This window comes from Borostomias antarcticus (genome assembly GCF_949987555.1).
Source record: "Borostomias antarcticus genome assembly, chromosome: 9".
NCBI lineage: Eukaryota > Metazoa > Chordata > Actinopteri > Stomiiformes > Stomiidae > Borostomias > Borostomias antarcticus.
Genome location: NC_140242.1, coordinates 23,588,642 through 23,608,147, shown reverse-complemented (window position 1 = coordinate 23,608,147; position 19,506 = coordinate 23,588,642). Strand labels below are relative to the sequence as shown.

The 19,506-nt window shown below is 42.6% G+C and overlaps 1 protein-coding gene across 1 annotated transcript in view; it reads left to right on the top strand.

Annotated features, from left to right (window-relative positions):
• Positions 1–8,530: 8,530 nt before the first annotated feature.
• The window catches only part of abcc4 (ATP binding cassette subfamily C member 4 (PEL blood group)), a gene marked incomplete at its 5' end in the record, with an annotated part of 52,880 nt that continues 41,904 nt past the window's right edge, over positions 8,531–19,506 (top strand). Inside the window, 8 exons of the mRNA XM_084443704.1 lie at positions 8,531–8,604; positions 9,035–9,145; positions 9,245–9,365; positions 9,459–9,683; positions 9,903–9,992; positions 10,102–10,265; positions 10,451–10,576; positions 11,546–11,795. Of these exons, the coding sequence (XP_084299830.1) occupies positions 8,531–8,604; positions 9,035–9,145; positions 9,245–9,365; positions 9,459–9,683; positions 9,903–9,992; positions 10,102–10,265; positions 10,451–10,576; positions 11,546–11,795 (1,161 nt within the window). The remainder of the gene's footprint in view (positions 8,605–9,034; positions 9,146–9,244; positions 9,366–9,458; positions 9,684–9,902; positions 9,993–10,101; positions 10,266–10,450; positions 10,577–11,545; positions 11,796–19,506) is intronic.

Below are 19,506 nucleotides of genomic sequence, written 5' to 3'. Positions count from 1 at the left end.
TTGTTTAGAAAGGAGATGCACTTATGAGTTCTAGCGAGCAGTGGTACTGTAGTGAAGCTGCAGTGTCACTAATGAAAGACTAATGGGGTGCACCTGAACTGGGCCGCTGACAGAGGCTCTGATCACCCTCGGCTGGACTTGATTGCTGAGGGGTGGACTAAGAAAGCAGAGCCAGTCGGGCAGTCTGGGGAGCGGAGCTTCATTTCCGTCAGGGCAACTAGTCTGACGAAGCAATTGTTAACTTGCACTCACGGGAGAGGATAACATGCCTGTCTAGCCCAGCTTAAACTATGCGCCCATGTACCAGTGTGCCGACTCAGGGTGATATCTAGTGTGTTTGCAATTGAGTGTGCCTGCCTATACAGGGTGATCCAGTGTGGACTTGATTGATGTTGCACATGGGCGATTGGAACTAAACTAACCTTGCATTTGTCTTTCTCTCTTTGGCTCTATCGTGTCCACTCTGCTGGCGCTGATGGATGGGTTGGACAGTCAAGGGGAGCCAGTGGTCCAGTTCCTGTTCATGCTTGGTTGTTGCCTACTCACCTTCCCATCTCCTGCATCACCTGCCACCTGTCTCCGCTCTGCCCAGCTGCACCTCATCCCTCATTACTCTTAGCATTAATACCAGTCAATTTCCCTTGGTTCTCTGTAAGATCATCCAGTCATCTACCAAGTCTGCTCAGCTCTTCTGTCTGCCATATTTTAAGTTGTTTATTGAAATTGAGTTAAAGTAGTTTGTATGGGTCAAGCATCCTCCAGTTTGTATGACTCAAGATCTGTTTACTGCCATGTATATGGTTCACACATACTAGAAATTTGACTAGGGTTAAGGCATACACTGGTGACATGTTTTTAATTGTTTTGTGATCACTGTCTTTGTGATATTTTCTGATGACCAAGCCTTTGATCTAAGCAGAGCCTTATCACATTATGGAGGAACCATGTCCCTTTCTTTTACCGATCCCTGAAAGCAAGACCTGTGAATGTCCTGAACAGTGTGGTGGCCACATTTGTTGGGAATTTGGGTGGAAATAGTGTTGAACATCATTGCATAGTTTGACTGCCATTTCATACCAACAATAAGAGAAAGTGGAGAAGTAGGCTATACCTAGAAAATACTATAGGTGTGCAATTCGTTTGTACAGTCTGGTAGTTAAATGGTTAAAAATAGGCAAGCAATAACATTGGAGGGAAATGTATACTGACACTGATTGTTTCAGAAATGGTCTGAGACAAAATAATGAAATGTTATACATCAGTATTGTGAAACACTGAACATATTTTAATGACTGACAAGGAGAGAGGAAACAGTACAAGTTAATCAATAATAACTAGGCTCACTATGAACAGTGTGTATTATTGGCTCTGTTCTGACATCAGTGCACAGTTCATTCCACCACTGTGAGGCCAGGACAGAAAAGAGCCATGGCCGTTACAATCTGCCGTAGGGGGGCTTGGAGCAACTGGGGAACAAATCACCTCAAGGCAGCAGAGCTTGACCACAGCCTGGAGGTCGGAGGGAGCTGTTCATTTGCCCTGTAGGCTTGAACCACAGTCCTAAACTGGATGGGACAGCGCAGGGAGCCAGTGCTGAGAACGGAGTAGGGAAGTTTTGTGGAAGAGCATGGGGCTGTTGAACACCAGGTCAGCAGCAGCTTTCTCCAGGAGTCTGATGGCCAACGCTGCAGGATGGCAGCAAGTAGGGAGTTGCAGGAGTCCAGGCGGGAGATGACAACAGCCTGGATGAGCACTAGCGACGAATCACAGCCAGATTTCTTTCCTAGCACAAAGTTTGATAAAAGAGATGAGTATTAGCAAAGGCAAGGAGAATGATTATATCAGTGTACAATGAGCTATGATGGGGAAGAATTACACTATTAATTTGATTTCCAGGTATGGCATATACATGGCATGCTTTCTTGCAATGGTAATAATGCCTTCAGGTAATAACACTAACTATGCTTGATTAATTTGATGTATAATGTGGCAAATGCTATAGTAGCATCAGCCCACTATAGCTAAATAATGCCAGACAAGATTACAGACTGTAATCAATGTATGAACAATGTCACATTGATCATGCTCAACATTATGTTAAAATTGAAATACATCAGACCTCCGAACGTAACGTTAGCATTAACTAACGTTAACCCTAAGCCGTTAGCATTAGCTACCGTTAGCATAGCTAGCCTATCAATATAGTTGATGTTAATATAAAGAAATGTAACATTAGATAATGTTAGCTAAGTTATTCAACATTGACCCACTTACCCTCTAGATCTTTTCCAACGATGTCCTAAAGTAACCACATGTCATGATCATTTGCATCATAGACATACGTTCATATCTATGATTAGCATCATCGTAGCAGCTTCATTGCTAAAAGCTTAGCATGTTAGCCGACGTCATTACATGACTTCCTATCCAATCAGAGGCAGAGTAGGGCGGGTCTTCCTATGGTGACAGGTTTTCCGCCGAGCTCGCAGGACTCACGAACGCGCGACCAGCGTCCCCGAGGCTCGTGCACAGCACATGTTTCAAATGGGCTCGTTACAGGTATTGGTGGCTTCAAAAACAAACAAAACCCCATTGAATTAAAAGTTTATATTGATTAGATTGGTCTCTGATGCTGAATGATACCGAGAAAAATTTTGTTTTCCTTTTCTAGCCCTATCTATCATCATCCACTAACATGGGAAATAAGGTTCTTGGGCCGCATGCCGTGACGTGCCTTGCAATACCGGGCTTGGCCTGAAAGCCCATGGTGGCTTCAATGCGCCAAGCTGATCCTGGGGGCTTGGTGTGACCCTTGACACTTTGGCGATGTCACTTCCGGTTTGGTTTGCGGTACTTTTCTTCAGACGGCTGTGAGCAAGCCCCCAGGATCAGCTTGGCGCATTGAAGCCACCATGGGCTTTCAGGCCAAGCTCGGTATTGCAAGTCACGTGACGGCATGCGGCCCAAGACCCTTATTTCCCATGGTTTGTGGATTATGATAGATAGGGCTAGAAAAGGAAAACAAAATTTCTCTGGGTATCATTCAGCATCAGAGACCAATCTAATCAATATAAACTTTTAATTCAATTGTTTTTTTTTGTTTTTGAAGCCACCAATACCTGTATCGAGCCCATTTGAAACATGTGCTGTGAACGAGCCTCGGGGACGCTGGGCGCGCATTCATGAGTCCTGCGAACTCGGCGGAAAACACGTCACCATAGGAAGACCCGCCCTACTCTGCCTCTGATTGGATAGGAAGTCATATGTAATGACGTCGGCTAACATTTGCTATGCTTTTAGCAATGAAGCTGCTATGATCATGCTAATCATAGATATGAACGTATGTCTATGATGCAAATGATCATGACATGTGGTTACTTTAGGACATCGTTGGATAAAATCTAGAGGGTAAGTGGGTCAATGTTGAATAACTTAGCTAACATTATCTAATGTTACATTTCTTTATATTAACGTCAACTATATTGATAGGCTAGATAGCTATGCTAACGGTAGCTAATGCTAACGGCTTAGGGTTAACTTTAGTTAACGTTAGTTAATGCTAACGTTACGTTCGGAGGTTTCAGATGTATTTCAATTTTAACATGTTGAGCATGCTCAATGTGAAATTGTTCATACATTGATTACAGTCTATAATCTTGTCTGCCGTTATTTAGCTATAGTGGGCTGATGCTTGCTGCTGCTACTATAGCATTTGCCACATTATACATCAAATTAATCAAGCATGGTTATTGTTATTACCTGAAGGCATTATTACCATTGCAAGTAAGCATGCCATGTATATGCCATGCCTGAAAATCAAATTAATAGTGTAATTCTTCCCCATCATAGCTCATTGTACACTGATATAATCATTCTCCTTGCCTTTGCTAATACTCATCTCTTTATCAAACTTTGTGCTAGGAAAGAAATCTGAGTGTGATTCGGCGCTAGTGCTCATCCAGGCTGTTGTCATCTCTTGCCTGGACTCCTGCAACTCCCTACTTGCTGCCATCCTGCAGCGTTGGCCATCAGACTCCTGGAGAAAGCTGCTGCTGACCTGGTGTTCAACAGCCCCATGCTCTTCCACACAACTTCCCTACTCCGTTCTCAGCACTGGCTCCCTGCGCTGTCCCATCCAGTTTAGGACTGTGCTGCAAGCCTACAGGGCAAATGAACAGCTCCCTCCTACCTCCAGGCTGTGGTCAAGCTCTGCTGCCTTGAGGTGATTGGTTCCCCAGTTGCTCCAAGCCCCCCTACGGCAGATTGGCGTGGCCATGGCTTTTTTCTGTCCTGGCCTCACAGTGGTGGATGAACTGTGCACTGGTGTCAGAACAGAGCCAATAATACACACTTTTCATAGAGCCTAGTTATTTAGGCTTCAGTTTGTATGACTCAAGATCTGTTTACATGGCATGCTTATTTGCAATGGTAATAATGCCTTCAGGTAATAACAATAACCATGCTTCATTAATTTGATGTATAATGTGGCAAATGCTATAGTAGCAGCAGCAAGCATCAGCCCACTATAGCTAAATAACGCCAGACAAGATTACAGACTGTAATCAATGTATGAACAATGTCACATTGAGCATGCTCAACATTATGTTAAAATTGAAATACATCTGAAACCTCCGAACGTAACGTTAGCATTAACTAACGTTAACTAAAGTTAACCCTAAGCCGTTAGCATTAGCTACCATTAGCATAGCTATCTAGCCTATCAATATAGTTGACGTTAATATAAAGAAATGTAACATTAGATAATGTTAGCTAAGTTATTCAACATTGACCCACTTACCCTCTAGATTTTTTCCAACGATGTCCTAAAGTAACCACATGTCATGATCATTTGCATCATAGACATACGTTCATATCTTAAAGTGCATTGTGTTGCCTCTGGGTATGAAATGCGCTATACAAATAAAGCTTTGATTGATTGATTGATCTATGATTAGCATGATCATAGCAGCTTCATTGCTAAAAGCATAGCAAATGTTAGCCGACGTCATTACATATGACTTCCTATCCAATCAGAGGCAGAGTAGGGCGGGTCTTCCTATGGTGACGTGTTTTCCGGCGAGTTCGCAGGACTCATGAATGCGCGCCCAGCGTCCCCGAGGCTCGTTCACAGCACATGTTTCGGGGTTAGGGCTAGTGCAAGCCCCCAGGATTCGAAATCTAAAGTGAAGGCCTATTGAACCGCGCCATCTTGGCTAGATTTGTAGTAGGGCTGGGAGTCCGAACTTCGGGATTCGAATATAATTCGAATATTGACAGAAATACTGGTATTCGAACGAATATTAGGCAGCCCTTAATATTCAAACCTGTTATAGGCATAATTTTTTGTAAATGTGTTGGCTAGCAAACGTTGCTTTTGATTCAGATTCAGAGGGTTTTTCACGCCTGGTGAAGTTGCAATCGCGAGCTCATTAGCAAGGCTATTGGACACCTGGGCTCCTGTAGGAGGTGACGTTAGTTAGCACGCGTTCCAGGCAACCCGTAACTCGTGTTTTTCCGACCTCCTACACGTGAAAATGCTCTGGAATGGCAGTCAAACCCGTAACTTCCCACCCGTGAACTCGTACAGATCGATGTAGGCTACTGCCATTCCAGAGCATTTTCACGTGTAGGACGTCGGAAAAACACGAGTTACGGGTTGCCTGGAACGCACCATAAACCCAAGCATGTAGTCATGCCTAAACACTGACTAAACTCTTAGTTGCTACTAGTTAGTCGCATATTAGTTTGGTGTCTCATTTCGGTTGCACCACGGCAATTTAGGCGTTGTCTTAACTAGTAACTACTAACTAGTTACTAAAAAATAGTCGTTGTATGACTGTGACGGCAGGATCCAAATAGCCAATCGGTAAGCAAGTAAAAATGTAAACAAGGAGGTTGATCGCCCTTACCCAGCCCTTACCAAGGAGCTTGGGCCGTGTCCGAATGTCCATATTACATACTATATAGTACATACTGCAACTCGCCTACTACATGCGATTTAGTACATACCTGTACTACTCCACGAAAACATGTTTAGTATGCGAGATAAATGAAGCATGCTTCACGAGTCATCCAGTGAAAGCGACGGGCTCCGGCTCACAACAATATTGAGCTAGCCAGGCATTTGAGTTGGTCATCCAACACGCTCGATCCTCACCTTTCTGTATAATCCCAACTGTGAAATGGATGTGATAATAGTCCACAAAATATTCTTCCTTTGCCTCGTTTAGCACCAGCTGCAACTCTCCTCCAAATGCATTATCTCCGTTAGCAAGGCTAACGTTGCACTCGGTAGCTTGTGCTTATTATTATTATTATTATTATTATTGGGGTTGGTGCTTGTGCAGTGGAGGGGTTCTTTTGGGGGAGTTGGAGCCGTTGGATTGTTATGCTTAAATGATCCTAGCCAGCTAGTTTGATAACCTTCTTTGATTCAGACATAGCGTAGGCTGCCTGGTACCGTCCACTGACCAGTTGCTGGTTAACTATGAGAGGCAGGATCCCAGCCGACCGTTGCTTCCCCCCAACCCGCAACGGAGGGTTATCAGCTGGGCTGGGACTCCCCTCGCAGTTAATCTTGATATAACCAAGACATCTGATAAAAAAATCATTCTGAAAACATCATTGCTTATCGATATTGCCTATGATACAATGCCCACTAGTGGACAGAATGTGCACAACTTTATTTTAAAACCTAGGTAGGTCTTTCTGTAAGAATTTAATGGTAAAAAATATTATTAATAATAATTCGAATATATTCGAATATTATTATTAATAAATAAACGAACTTCGAATATGATTTTTGGGCAAAAGTCCCAGCCCTAATTTGTAGTCATTTTGCTATTTCCGGTGACTTTTGTACTTGCGCAGTTGTGCTTTTCTGTCCTACGCGCGTCCACGCACGTTCCCGGCTCTCCCCGCTTTGATTTAGCAATGAAAACCGGCTTGCATATTAACCTGTTTTTGTAAAATATATCCATTGGAGAAATTATTTTTTCATCCAGGCATCTTTGTTTTAACAGGTTAAATATAACTGAACATGTTTTGTTTGCTAGTAGATGGTATTCATTCCGTTCGCGATAACGTTATTGCAGCCAGGCTAAATTCCTCCAGGGAGCCAGTGACCGGCGAGTTGAAAAGCTTCACTCCCCGCCAGCAGGAGCTTTGGCCGCTGCTACCGCATCTCGGATAACCCGCTGAGTTCATGACTGCTATTTCACATTCGCCCTTGATCAATCCCAATACCGATCTATGGTAATAATGAATCAATCGTTCAGATCGGCAGTGCTGCATGCATGTTACAACATCATTGTTAGCTTTATTAACATAACCATAGACTACATTTATCTCTCTAACGTTAGGCTATCCATCTTACACCAGTCGGCCATTCGATAGCTAGAAGCGGTCAACGCCAACGTTGACCGTGGACGTGGACCATGGATGTATTAATAGAACTGGATACAGCCACTCCATTCACTGACCGCTATCAACAATGAAGCCCTATTGAACTGCGCCATCTTGGCAAATTTGTAGTCATTTGACCATTTCCGGTGACTTTTGTACTTGCGCAGTTGTGCTTTTCTGTCCGACGCGCGTCCACGTCCACGGTCAACGTTGGCGTTGACCGCTTCTAGCTATCGAATGGCCGACTGGTGTAAGATGGATAGCCTAACGTTAGAGAGATAAATGTAGTCTATGGTTATGTTAAGAAAGCTAACAATGATGTTGTAACATGCATGCAGCACTGCCGATCTGAACGATTGATTCATTATTACCATGGATCGGTATTGGGATTGATCAAGGGCGAATGTGAAATAGCAGCCACGAACTCAGCGGGTTATCCGAGATGCGGTAGCAGCGGCCAAAGCTCCTGCTGGCGGGGAGTGAAGCTTTTCAACTCGCCTGTCACTGGCTCCCTGGAGGAATTTAGCCTGGCTGCAATAACGTTATCGCGAACGGAATGAATACCATCTACTAGCAAACAAAACATGTTCAGCTATAATTAACCTGTTAAAACTAAGATGCCTGGATGAAAAAATAATTTCTCCAATGGATATATTTGACAAAAACAGGTTAATATGCAAGCCGGTTTTCATTGCTAAATCAAAGCGGGGAGAGCCGGGAACGTGCGTCTACATTTCACATAAACGTGAACTTTTTCGTGGAAAAGCACAACTGCGCAAGTACAAAAGTCACCGGAAATAGCCAAATGACTACAAATCTAGCCAAGATGGCGCGGTTCAATAGGCCTTCACTTTAGATTTCGAATCCTGGGGGCTTGCAACCAATCCTCAACCTGTAGGCGGGGCACTGGCAGCCAGGCTGCCCTCTGGGAGAGCCGCGCCGGGCTGTGTACAAGCATACACCGCTGTATTACCGTGCTAATTACCCAAGGCTACTCTACGTCTATAAGTCCAATGCCGGCGAGAGAAGAATGTATATTTACCAATAAGTTGCCTTATACGCCTTTATGATAATCCCACAGCCATACCACGGTTGTTTGTAGCTAGTTTCCATCCCGTGTCAGAGCATGGAGCCCTTGCGGAAAGGGGCGAAGGATAATCCTTCGGCAACAGCTAATCTTTTTTCCAAGATTTTCTTCTGGTAAGCAAAGTAGCGGCAGTGTTTCACATGTATTTGAACAAAGTGGCGCCCTTTGTCTTGACCGCCTATTTACGGCCACTGCAGTCGTCTCCCATGTTAGTGGCTATCGAAACCAAAGCGGAACATCTAGCCTACAACTGTACTGCTGCTTGTAGGATACAAATAGCTGCCTGTGTTCTGCTGTACCTTCATCACTTCCACTGGGAAAGTTTATCATGGTGATATAGCTATAAAACACGGGTCATGCAACTGACACGGATCTGTCTTTTCAATTTACATGCGACAGAAATGCCAAATACTTAAAAGCCCCCGTCTTTCCACATGCTATGTGTAGGTAGACCTAATCCTTTTATCTGTGTAGGCCTATTGGGAATTTCAATTAGCCTATAATAATGTGAAATGTAACATAGCTCTTTTTCTCTTGCATCAGCTGGCTCAACTCTCTATTTAGAATTGGCTACAAGAGGAGGTTAGAAGAATATGACATGTACAAAGTACTCCCAGAGGATGGATCTGAGAGACTAGGGGAAGATCTACAGCGGTATGTTGGTCAACTAAATGTCATCCGAATTATTTTCGACATGGGCTGACTAATATTAGCTAAACTAAAAACAGAATTTTGTCCCCATGGTCACTTCAGGTACTGGGACCAAGAAGTGCAGAGGGCCACCACAGAGCTGAGTACACCCAAACTCACCAAAGTCCTCATCAAATGCTATTGGAGGTCTTACAGTGCCATAGGAATATTCACTTTTGTTGAGGTAGCACAAACACACTGAGGTTTAATTACAACGTTGTGCGTCAGCAAAGCAATATCCTTGTCATTTATAGCCTGCAAACCTTTTTACTGTCAGGAAATCATCAAAGTGATTCAGCCAGTCTTCCTTGGAAAGCTGATCCAGTACTTTGAGAGCTATGACGCCAACAATATGGCTGCCCTCTATGAGGCCTATGGTTATGCAGCGGGTATCTCCCTGTCAACCCTCTGCCTGACCACCCTCCACCACATCTACTTCTACCATGTTCTGAGAGCGGGCATGAGGATCCGTGTGGCCATGTGCCACATGATCTATCGTAAGGTCGGTACCAGCTCAGCTTTTGCTTTAGCATTATTTATTTGGGGTTTGTAATCATTATGAACCAATTGTTCAAAATAAACTTTCATTCATTCATTAATTCATTCATTCATAGAAGCCAGTAAAAAAGTAATTCAAAAGTACTAACTGTACTATAACTACTTATTATTAAGTGTTTCTAAGCTCTTAATCAAAGTGTTTGATCCCAACATGTGTCCAAAGGCCCTCTGTTTAAACAGCACAGCTCTGGGGAAAACAACCACTGGTCAAATTGTGAACCTCTTATCCAATGATGTCAACAAGTTTGATGCGGTAGGTGCGATTAGAAAATGAGATACATGTTGCTTGAAATAATTTACTTTTCATTCAGATGACAGCGATTCATATCCACTATACATTCCCCCCTCACTCACTTTTACAGGCCACCATATTTTTGCACTACCTGTGGCTTGGTCCCCTGCAAGCAGCAGCTGTGACAGTGTTGCTGTGGTATGAGATCGGCCCATCATGCCTTGCAGGGATGGCAGTGCTGGTCTTCCTGATGCCTGTCCAGACTCTGTTTGGTCGCTTGTTCTCCTCTCTCAGGTACACGAGTCATAGCTAGTATACAGTATACAAGGCTAGGATAGATTTGGAAAAGGGTTAGTTTTGTTTTTATCTTTTGCAAAACATGTCTTAAATACTGTATTCATGGGAGTACCTCATCCTTCAAGTTCATTGATTTGGAGATGTGTATACAGCATGATCTTTATTCCCTCCATCATATGCAGAGGCAAAACTGCATCTTTGACAGACAACAGAATACGCACAATGAATGAAGTGGTCTCTGGAATCCGGATTATTAAGATGTATGCATGGGAGAAGCCTTTCTCAGCTCTGGTGGATGACGTCAGAAGGTAAATGTGTTGTAACTTAATCATTATAGGAACAATATCACTCTTGATATTGTTCCGGGGGGTTAATGTGAATTTATTTCATGATACATGCCCTAGGGTCCGGGGCAAATGTGTGGAAAAAAAGAACAATCCATAGCCTGTGTTCAGCTCTGACATTTGAGGCAGAGGAATGAATACAACACAGATCTAAAGTGCGATATATGGAGAGAGAAAAAAATATGTAAAATATTAGGTATTTGAATAGACAATAGGGAGTTCGGATAGATGAGCGGTGAAGTCAGTCTCTTTAATAGTAACAGAAGTTATAGTATTATTGTTGAAATTTCCGTTCATAAACCCTTCTGTTTACAACCGACTGGGTTATTTGCTGACTCTCACTGGTGTGTGGTCTGTGCATAAACTGCTGTGCAACTATTGAGAGTACTCCTCTACACACAAATTGTTGTTGAACAATTCAACATATGCTACCAGGGCATAGGTAAGGTAGGTAGATAGGTTGGTTCTTTATTAATCCCCGATGGGAAATTGCACTGTTACAGCAGCCACTGTCAAGGGACATCAAAGGAGATTACAAAACAAAGAGCAATAGATGCAAGTATAAATATAATATACAATAATACAAACTACATACATGTAACTATACGGATGAACTGTACAATCCTGACAAGGTGTGCAATATACGTGAAATATACAATAAATGCAAATATACAGATTAACTATACAATCATGCTACAGTGTTTAACAAGGGGATAGATTCATAGGGATGCATAGGCTGTGCAAAGAAAGATGTGCAAAATTCAAGATACAGGATTCCAGTGTGAAGTATTGCTCAAATTGGACTCTCAGTCAGTTGGTAGGTAGTGTCCAATCCAAGAGACCCACCACCGACCAAGCTGGCTCAGGTCCTTTTGTCCAGGCACAGGGATGAGTATGACAAAGGCATTCACTGCTAACTCCTATAATTTTCAGGAAGGAGATCTCTACGATCATGAAGAGCTCTTACCTGCGGGGACTCAACATGGCCTCCTTCTTCGTGGCCAGCAAGATCATTGTCTTCTCCACCTTCTGTGTCTACGTGCTGATTGGGAATACGATCTCGGCCAGTCGGGTGTTCGTCACCGTGTCTCTGTACGGGGCTGTCAGACTCACAGTCACCCTCTTCTTCCCCTCAGCCATAGAAACGGCGTCTGAGGCTCTCATCAGCATCCGCAGGATCAAGGTAGGACACTCAACAGCAGACCTGGCTCCAGATACTCTCTTTTTTAACCTTTATTTATGCAGGGAGTCCCATTGAGGCATAATGTACAAAACATACAAAATACAAAAATGCAATTATAAATACAATTTGCAGAATGCATAAAGTAGCTACACACAAAAGCAATTACAAAAATCTGAAAAGTCTCAGTTCTTGAATTGTCCTTGTTGGTACTAGTGTAGCCAGGGTTCTGACTTTTACTTTACTTTACTATATTTGTTTATATTGTAGGACAATGCAAATTAATGGACAAGTTCACATACACAGAGAGCTCTATATGAACAAACATGTAAATATGCCAGATTTAGCTATTGGCTAATTTGCATCCGCAGTCCCCAAACATACAGTAAAATAAAATACAAAAAAATACATTTAGTACAAATTAAAAACAAACAGTTGTAAATACAAGCATTTATAAATATTATACCTGTCGGGCATTTAGTGAGGGCATTTTTGATTGCTTAACAGACATTCTTTGAGCTGCCTTTTGAAGCAGCTTAAGGTGGGGCTTTCCCTGATGTGAGTCGGGACATTGTTCCTGTTGATGGACAGGGCATTCTGGCCAAAAGTGGTTTTCCTATGCTGAATTTCACAGTCACCTCTAATGGCAGACCTGGTAAGAAATTCAGAGTCCGTTTTGTTAAAGAATTCCGTCAGTGGAGGGGGGGGGGGTATACTATTCAGACATTTGAAAACAAAGCATACATATTTAAAAAGAAGAAGAAAAAAGTGACATTTCCAAAATTCAGAAAGTTACGTTTAGCCAAGATGTTGCAATGATGATATGATGGGGGTTTTCTGTCGAGCACTTTGATGGCTCTATTGAGAAGCTGTTCAACTGGCTTCAGTACAGTGACGCCTGCAAACGACCAGTTTACATACAATGTAAGTATGATTTGGCAGCATCAAAAGTAAGGAAAGGATTTGATTGTATTGACCACCTTTTTTAATGTGTTTTTTTGAATGTGAGATTGGAGTCTAGTATGAGTCCAAGGTATTTAAACTGGGTTACTAATTCTAGTTCCTCTCCCTGAGAAACATGTTGGAGTTTGCTTCCTCAACTGGTCGTTTTGGTGAATGACATGTAAACAGTTTTCTTTGCATTAAGCATAAGACGTGTTACTTAACCAACATTGCACTTTGGTTAGAACGTGTGAGAGCTCAGCTGAAACCATTCCTGTGTCTTGCCGTGGGTGAAAAGGACCGCATCCATACTTGCCAACCTTGAGACCTCAGAAATATGGAGCATTTCAAAACCAATTCCGGGGAGGGGGGGGGGGGTCGAGACATTTTCCTGTATCCTACTGACATTATGAAAATTATTTTTTAAAAAGCACACAGCAACAGGATTTATATTGTTCAATAATTTTATTTCATGAGGGATTAAACTGATATCTGTATAAATTAGTATATATCAGTATCATATTAGTCATATCAGTATCAAATATATCAGTATCAGATCATATCAGTATCATATATATTAGTATATATCGGTATCATATACATTCATTTCAAATAAGAGTTATAAGAGTTTACTTTTTACCCGGCTGCACCATTGAGTCTAGGTGCATGCCTCTGCCCTCTGTGGCCATCTACAAATGCTTATTGTAGTTGTAAGTGCAATGCCTTGCTGCCTGTAGCACCATCCTTGATGGAGCATATGTGTGGGCTGGACCTGTGAAGTTTAATTTACAGGAAAGGAGTGAGCAGAGGTTAGAGTTGTCCATTCTTGTAAATGTAAACTCTACTTTCCACTGGGGCTGGAATTTACAGGAGTATTTTTTTTTTCTTTGAAGAGCTCATTCTCTCTTCTGTCAGTCAAGAGACGGTAGACACTAGATCCTCAGGTAGAAGTAAGTAAGTAAGTAAGTAAGCTTTATTTATATAGCACTCTTCACAGCACGGATGCACAGAGTGCTTTACAGTAATAAATTAAAATGGCAATACAACAAGAGACAAGATTAAAACGACACAGAACAGATAAAACAACAACATTGCGAGCAGCAAGGCGTTATAGATGGCCGAAGGCCTGCCTGAACATGTGTGTCTTAAGAAGTTTTTTGAACATGAGTTCAGTGGATGGCTCTCTCAGGGCCTGGGGAAAGTCCTGTAGCGCACGCGCGGACTACACAGCTACCAGTGATGCCATCTTAGCGACTTTGTTGCTAGATTTAGCGACTTTCCAGACCCCCCTGGCGACTTATTTCATGAAAAGCGACTAGCGACAAATCTAGCTACTTTTTATGGTCATTTGGGGAATTATTGTGTTGACAAAGAAGCAAGCTCAGCTCATGAGTCACGACGAGAGAACTTTTTTTGCTGCCTTCACGTCCTCTCTCCCTCGCTCGCCCACACACACACCACACGCGTTGGGATCCCTCCCGCAACAACCAATCGTATTGTCAGAAACGGCTTTTAATTAAGCCCTGTAGGCTATATTATTTCCCGTTATTCTTTAGGTTTACAGACCTACGTTGTAAAAAAAAAAAAAAAAGCTAATGTTATACAGCAACAACAACAACAAAAAGTTTGTAAATATGTAAATAGTTTGTTTGTATTTTCAACCCCCACCCCCCATCTAGCTACTTCTAGTGACTTCTGGGACAGCCAATATCTACTTCCCTTACTGAAGAGTTGGCAACACTTCCAGAAACCAAACAATTGTGTAGCTGTATTGAAGTCCGAGTGGAAACAGTAAAATTTTGGGGATGTTTATTAATTATTAATTATTTCGCTAGTTGTGCTTACATAGAGCGTAGGCCTGTTGTGGTTGTTCACATGCCTCTGTAATATGATCTTTCGAAACGTCTTTCGAAACGAAATAGCTTCCCCACTTGCTCCAGCACGCATGCGCACAGCGCACAATCGTTGCTCCAGCACGCTGTGCGCATGCGTGCTGGAGCAAGTGAGGAAGCTATTTCGTGTCTAAAGATGTTTCTAAAGATCATATTACAGAGGCATGTGAAAAACCACAACAGGCCAACGCTCTATGTAAGCACAACTAGCGATTCATAAAGACAGATTGATGAAAACAACCGTTTCGCGGCAGAAAATAGATTTTTAGAAACTTCATTCCCGGTGCCCCCACCACCGCCATTAAATGGATATACTGGCTCGCGCTGGATTTTAAATTTCTTCTACATGCCTCCGAACTACACCAAAGTGATCTCGGTGAGTCATAGTCTTATAATATGTCGTAAATAAGGTCCAGGTTGTCAAAAACGAGCATTGTCCTTTAACGACCAATGAATTGCTTATTGATTAATTGTTTGCATCCCTAGTTAGGGTCCTGTACTCCAATCTGAAGGCGGCAGTGCATGTAAATGGTAGCATTTCTAGTCCCTTTAGCTTGGAGAGAGGTACCAGACAAGGCTGTAGCCTGTCTCCTCTATTATTCAACATCTGTAAAGAGCCTCTGGCTCAGCTGATAAGGGATGAGGAAAACATGAAAGGAATTACAGTTGGGGAGGAAGAACATAAGGTGTCCTTATACGCGGACAATTATCCTCTATCCACCCTGAACACGCGCGCTTCACAATACAAATAACAGATAAAAAGGAAGAAAGAGCGACATACAAAATGCAATACGACAATTACGTTACGTTTAAGTGTCCTCTTAAATGTCTTCTTACGAACTTCGTAAGACCAACCATAAGAAAGATCCCCGCCGGATTCATGAAAGTGTGGAAATGTGTTTTTTAACCTCAAGTGTTCTCAGCTGTGCTCCCCCAACTGAGGAATGTCACTGCTTCTTAAAGCTCAGTGAGAACTTTTTTATGGTTCCATATTCACCTTTACTTGCTATTAGTTTATGAATTGGCCTTAGCAAGACCCCAAAAATCATTTTTGTGAGATGAGACTGCATGAGACATTTCTGCATTTTAGAATTTCGGTGTACTGGCTAGTACACTGGCGGGAAATCTTGTGGTGGAAACGGAAGTGACACATTTTGTGTGTCACAATATCAGGCAGACAACAAACACTTTGCCCCGCAAAACGAAATCTACATGCACATAAAAGATAGAAGACTGGTATTTACCTGCATTGAAGCCATCCTTCCAGAAAGTAGCTACAATCTTCCAATCCAGTCTGTGCCACGTGCGTTTGTTATCATTTTTTCCCCATCATTACTGCGAGTGAGTGGGGGATTGTGGGAAGTGTAGTTCTTAAAACGCAGTGCCGATTTTATCACGACCAGAGGGGCTGCCAAAGTGCCGAGTTATCTCATGTAGCTTTAAGTTGAACGCGTGTTCTCGTACACCTGAATTTGCATACATAAACGCCTTGCCAGCTCCTTACTACAGGGTGGTGTGCACACAGAATCCCCAGACAGCGTGGAAAAAGTTGAGAGAGTGATTCAATTCAAATCATGTCCAAGCGGAAAGCCAAAACCGGTGATGCACTTTGGCCTTTAATTAGCACGACCAATCACTGATGGCATGGTTCACAATTGACATGATTGATGTTCAAGGTCACGTTCAAATTCAACGTTTTATTCGTCACATGCAACATACCAGTAAAATAAGCAGTGAGATGTTTACAACGTGCACACTAAGCTTAAGCAAGGTGAAAACAAAACAATACAAAATAACAATAGAAAGCAAGACGGTATATGGAATTTTAATACAAACTAGGGCTGCGAGCAGCAGTGAGCGGGCCCTCGCACCCCATGCGTGTCGGGGTCTGGCGCCGTTAAAGGGTGTGCTATTTCGGTGTGCAGTACTGAGAGAAACTTCCTGTCACCAGTAGGTGGCGCTCTAAGTGTGACTCAATACCGAAGCATAGATGTGTTCAGGACGGTACCTTGATGAAGCGTGATAAATGTTGAGTAAATCGGATTACGTATGTAGGAGTTATGAGGACTTCCTGTTTCACCAGTAGGTGGCGCTGTAGGTATGACGCAATACTGACTTACAGAAGGGTTCAAGATGCGACCTTCATCAAGCATGAGCAATTTGGAGTAAATCGGATAACATATGTAGGAGTTATGAGTACTTCCTGTTTCACCAGTAGGTGGCGCTGTAAGTGTGACTCAATACCGACGCATAGATGTGTTCAAAATACGACCTTCATGAAGCGTCAGCAATTTGGTACAAATCGGATGATGTATGCAGGAGTTATGAGGACTTCCTGTTTCACCAATAGGTGGCGCTATAAGTATGACGCAATATGGACACATAGATGTGTTCAGGACAGAACCGTCATGAAGCGTGAGATATATCGGACAAATCCGATAATGTATGGAGGAGTTATGGGACTTCCTGTTTCACCAATAGGTGGCACTATAAGTATGATGCAATACTGACACATAGATGTGTTCAGGACAGAACCGTCATGAAGTGTGAGATATATCGGACAAATTGGATAATGTATGTAGGAGTTATGAGGACTTCCTGTTTTACCAATAGGTGGCGCTATAAGTATGATGCAATACTGACACATAGATGTGTTCAGGACAGAACCGTCATGAAGCGTGAGATATATCGGACAAATTGGATAATGTATGTAGGAGTTATGAGGACTTCCTGTTTCACCAATAGGTGGCGCTATAAGTATGATGCAATACTGACACATAGATGTGTTCAGGACAGAACCTTCATGAAGCGTGAGATATATCGGACAAATTGGATAATGTATGGAGGAGTTATGAGGACGTCCTGTTTCACCAATAGGTGGCGCTATAAGTATGATGCAATACTGACACATAGATGTGTTCAGGACAGAACCGTCATGAAGCGTGAGATATATCGGACAAATCGGATAATGTATGGAGGAGTTATGAGGACTTCGTGTTTTATGGCGAAATGTCAAACTTTGGCGGGGCGCCACGGCAAGGGTGTTTGGTGAAAACTCAATTTTTTTGATAACTTTTGATCACAAAGGTCTTAAGATGAAGCTGACCCGATATGAAGTTGATCAGATGAAACCTGTAGGAGGAGTTCGTCGAAGTACGAGGCATGGAAATGGTCAAAACAAGGACAAAATGGCACATTAAGAGCAAAATGGCGGACTTCCTGTTGCATGTTGGGTATAGCTCCAAGAGACATTTTAGTGTGGCTCGATGAAATACATATGCCCACCGAATTTCGTTCGCCTACATCAAACTGAAAGGTGGGGCTCGCCATTTTAAACTTTCCAGGGGGCGCTCTTGAGCCGTTTTGCCACGCCCATTTCCGTCACCAATGAAATATCCGATTTTCACCGGGACTGATGTATCTGCAAAGTTTCATCCGTTTTCCTTGATGTTTAGGCCGCCAAAAAGGCATTTGTTTGGGGAGAAGAAGAAGGTAGGAGAATAATAATCCTTCGAAATACAATAGGGCCTCACACCGCCAGTGCTCGGGCCCTAAATATATAGCCTACATGAAAGGGAATGAGGGCCAGTGTGGATAAGACCGAGGCTCTAGATATTGGTAGGTCTATATCTCAGCAAACAAAGTCCCTTTTCTCTTTTAAGTGGCCTAGTGCTGGCATTAAATACTTGGGCATCTCTGCACCGCCTTTATTAGACCAGCTGTATGAAGCTAACTATACCAGGCTTATTAACAGGATCAGAGAGGATAGGGATAGATGGACTGTGTTGCCCCTTTCTCTAATAGGGAGGGTAGAAATCATTCGTATGAACATTCTCCCAGGATTATTGTACCCATTTCAGATGATACCAGTTCCAATCCTTAATTCCCCTCTTCAACTCACTAAATTGACTAATTTCACGCTTTATCTGGCAAGGTAGACTCCCTAGGGTCTGTTTCAAAACCCTACAACTTCCAAAGACTGCTGGTGGTCTGTTCCTTCTGTTATGGAAATTATTCATCTCACCCTGTTAACAGCTAATCTTTATCCCCTCTTGTGTGATCTAGTATTAATTAAACCTAACTTGTATGGTAAAATAGCCTAATACAGTACATGTCTTTAATTGTGCTAACCAAGTGTGAAGGTCCATAAGACCGTCTGTCTCATTTGTATCTCTTCTTAGAAGAATAGAGCTTCTGTCTGTTTAGAAAACTGAAAAGGCCAAGGTCAATCAGCCAGCGCTTCTCTCAGCATCTTCTGTGACAAACTGCTGATAAGTTGAGTTACTGACGTAGACCTGTCAGGGGGAGTACATTTCTTCACAATGGGTTTAACATTGCTGTTGCTCTTTGTATAAATATATGCTAAAACTGTTTTGGAACACTCCTGATCCCTGCATGGTGGCGACTGTTCTCTGTGAGCTCACATAAAAAGACTTAGACTGGCATTCTGGTTGGTATCTCTCATTTTTATTGATTGATGAATTGAAATAATGCGTGCAACTGGTAATTGATGGTTAATCACTGATTTCCAAAACAATTTGGTGACAAGGATGGGATCTCTGCATTGACATGTCCATACAGTATTACACATTTTGACAGGTCCAACTCTGCAGAGCTGGAAGTATTGACCTCCAGTCCTTCACAACACCAACGGAGACGAGCATTAAAATACAGCCCTCCGGTTTTAGTGAGAAGGGGCCTGGACATAACTGAGGTTGGACCTGCCAAAAGGGGATTTTCCTGAACCCATATTTCAAAATCCTACAAAAAAAGAGGTGAGGAGATACAGTTAGACTAATTTTTGACAATATTTCACTTCCCAATCTCAAGTATTACTATTGGGCAGTCTAAGCACAATGCATTCTTCTCTTCATGACCTC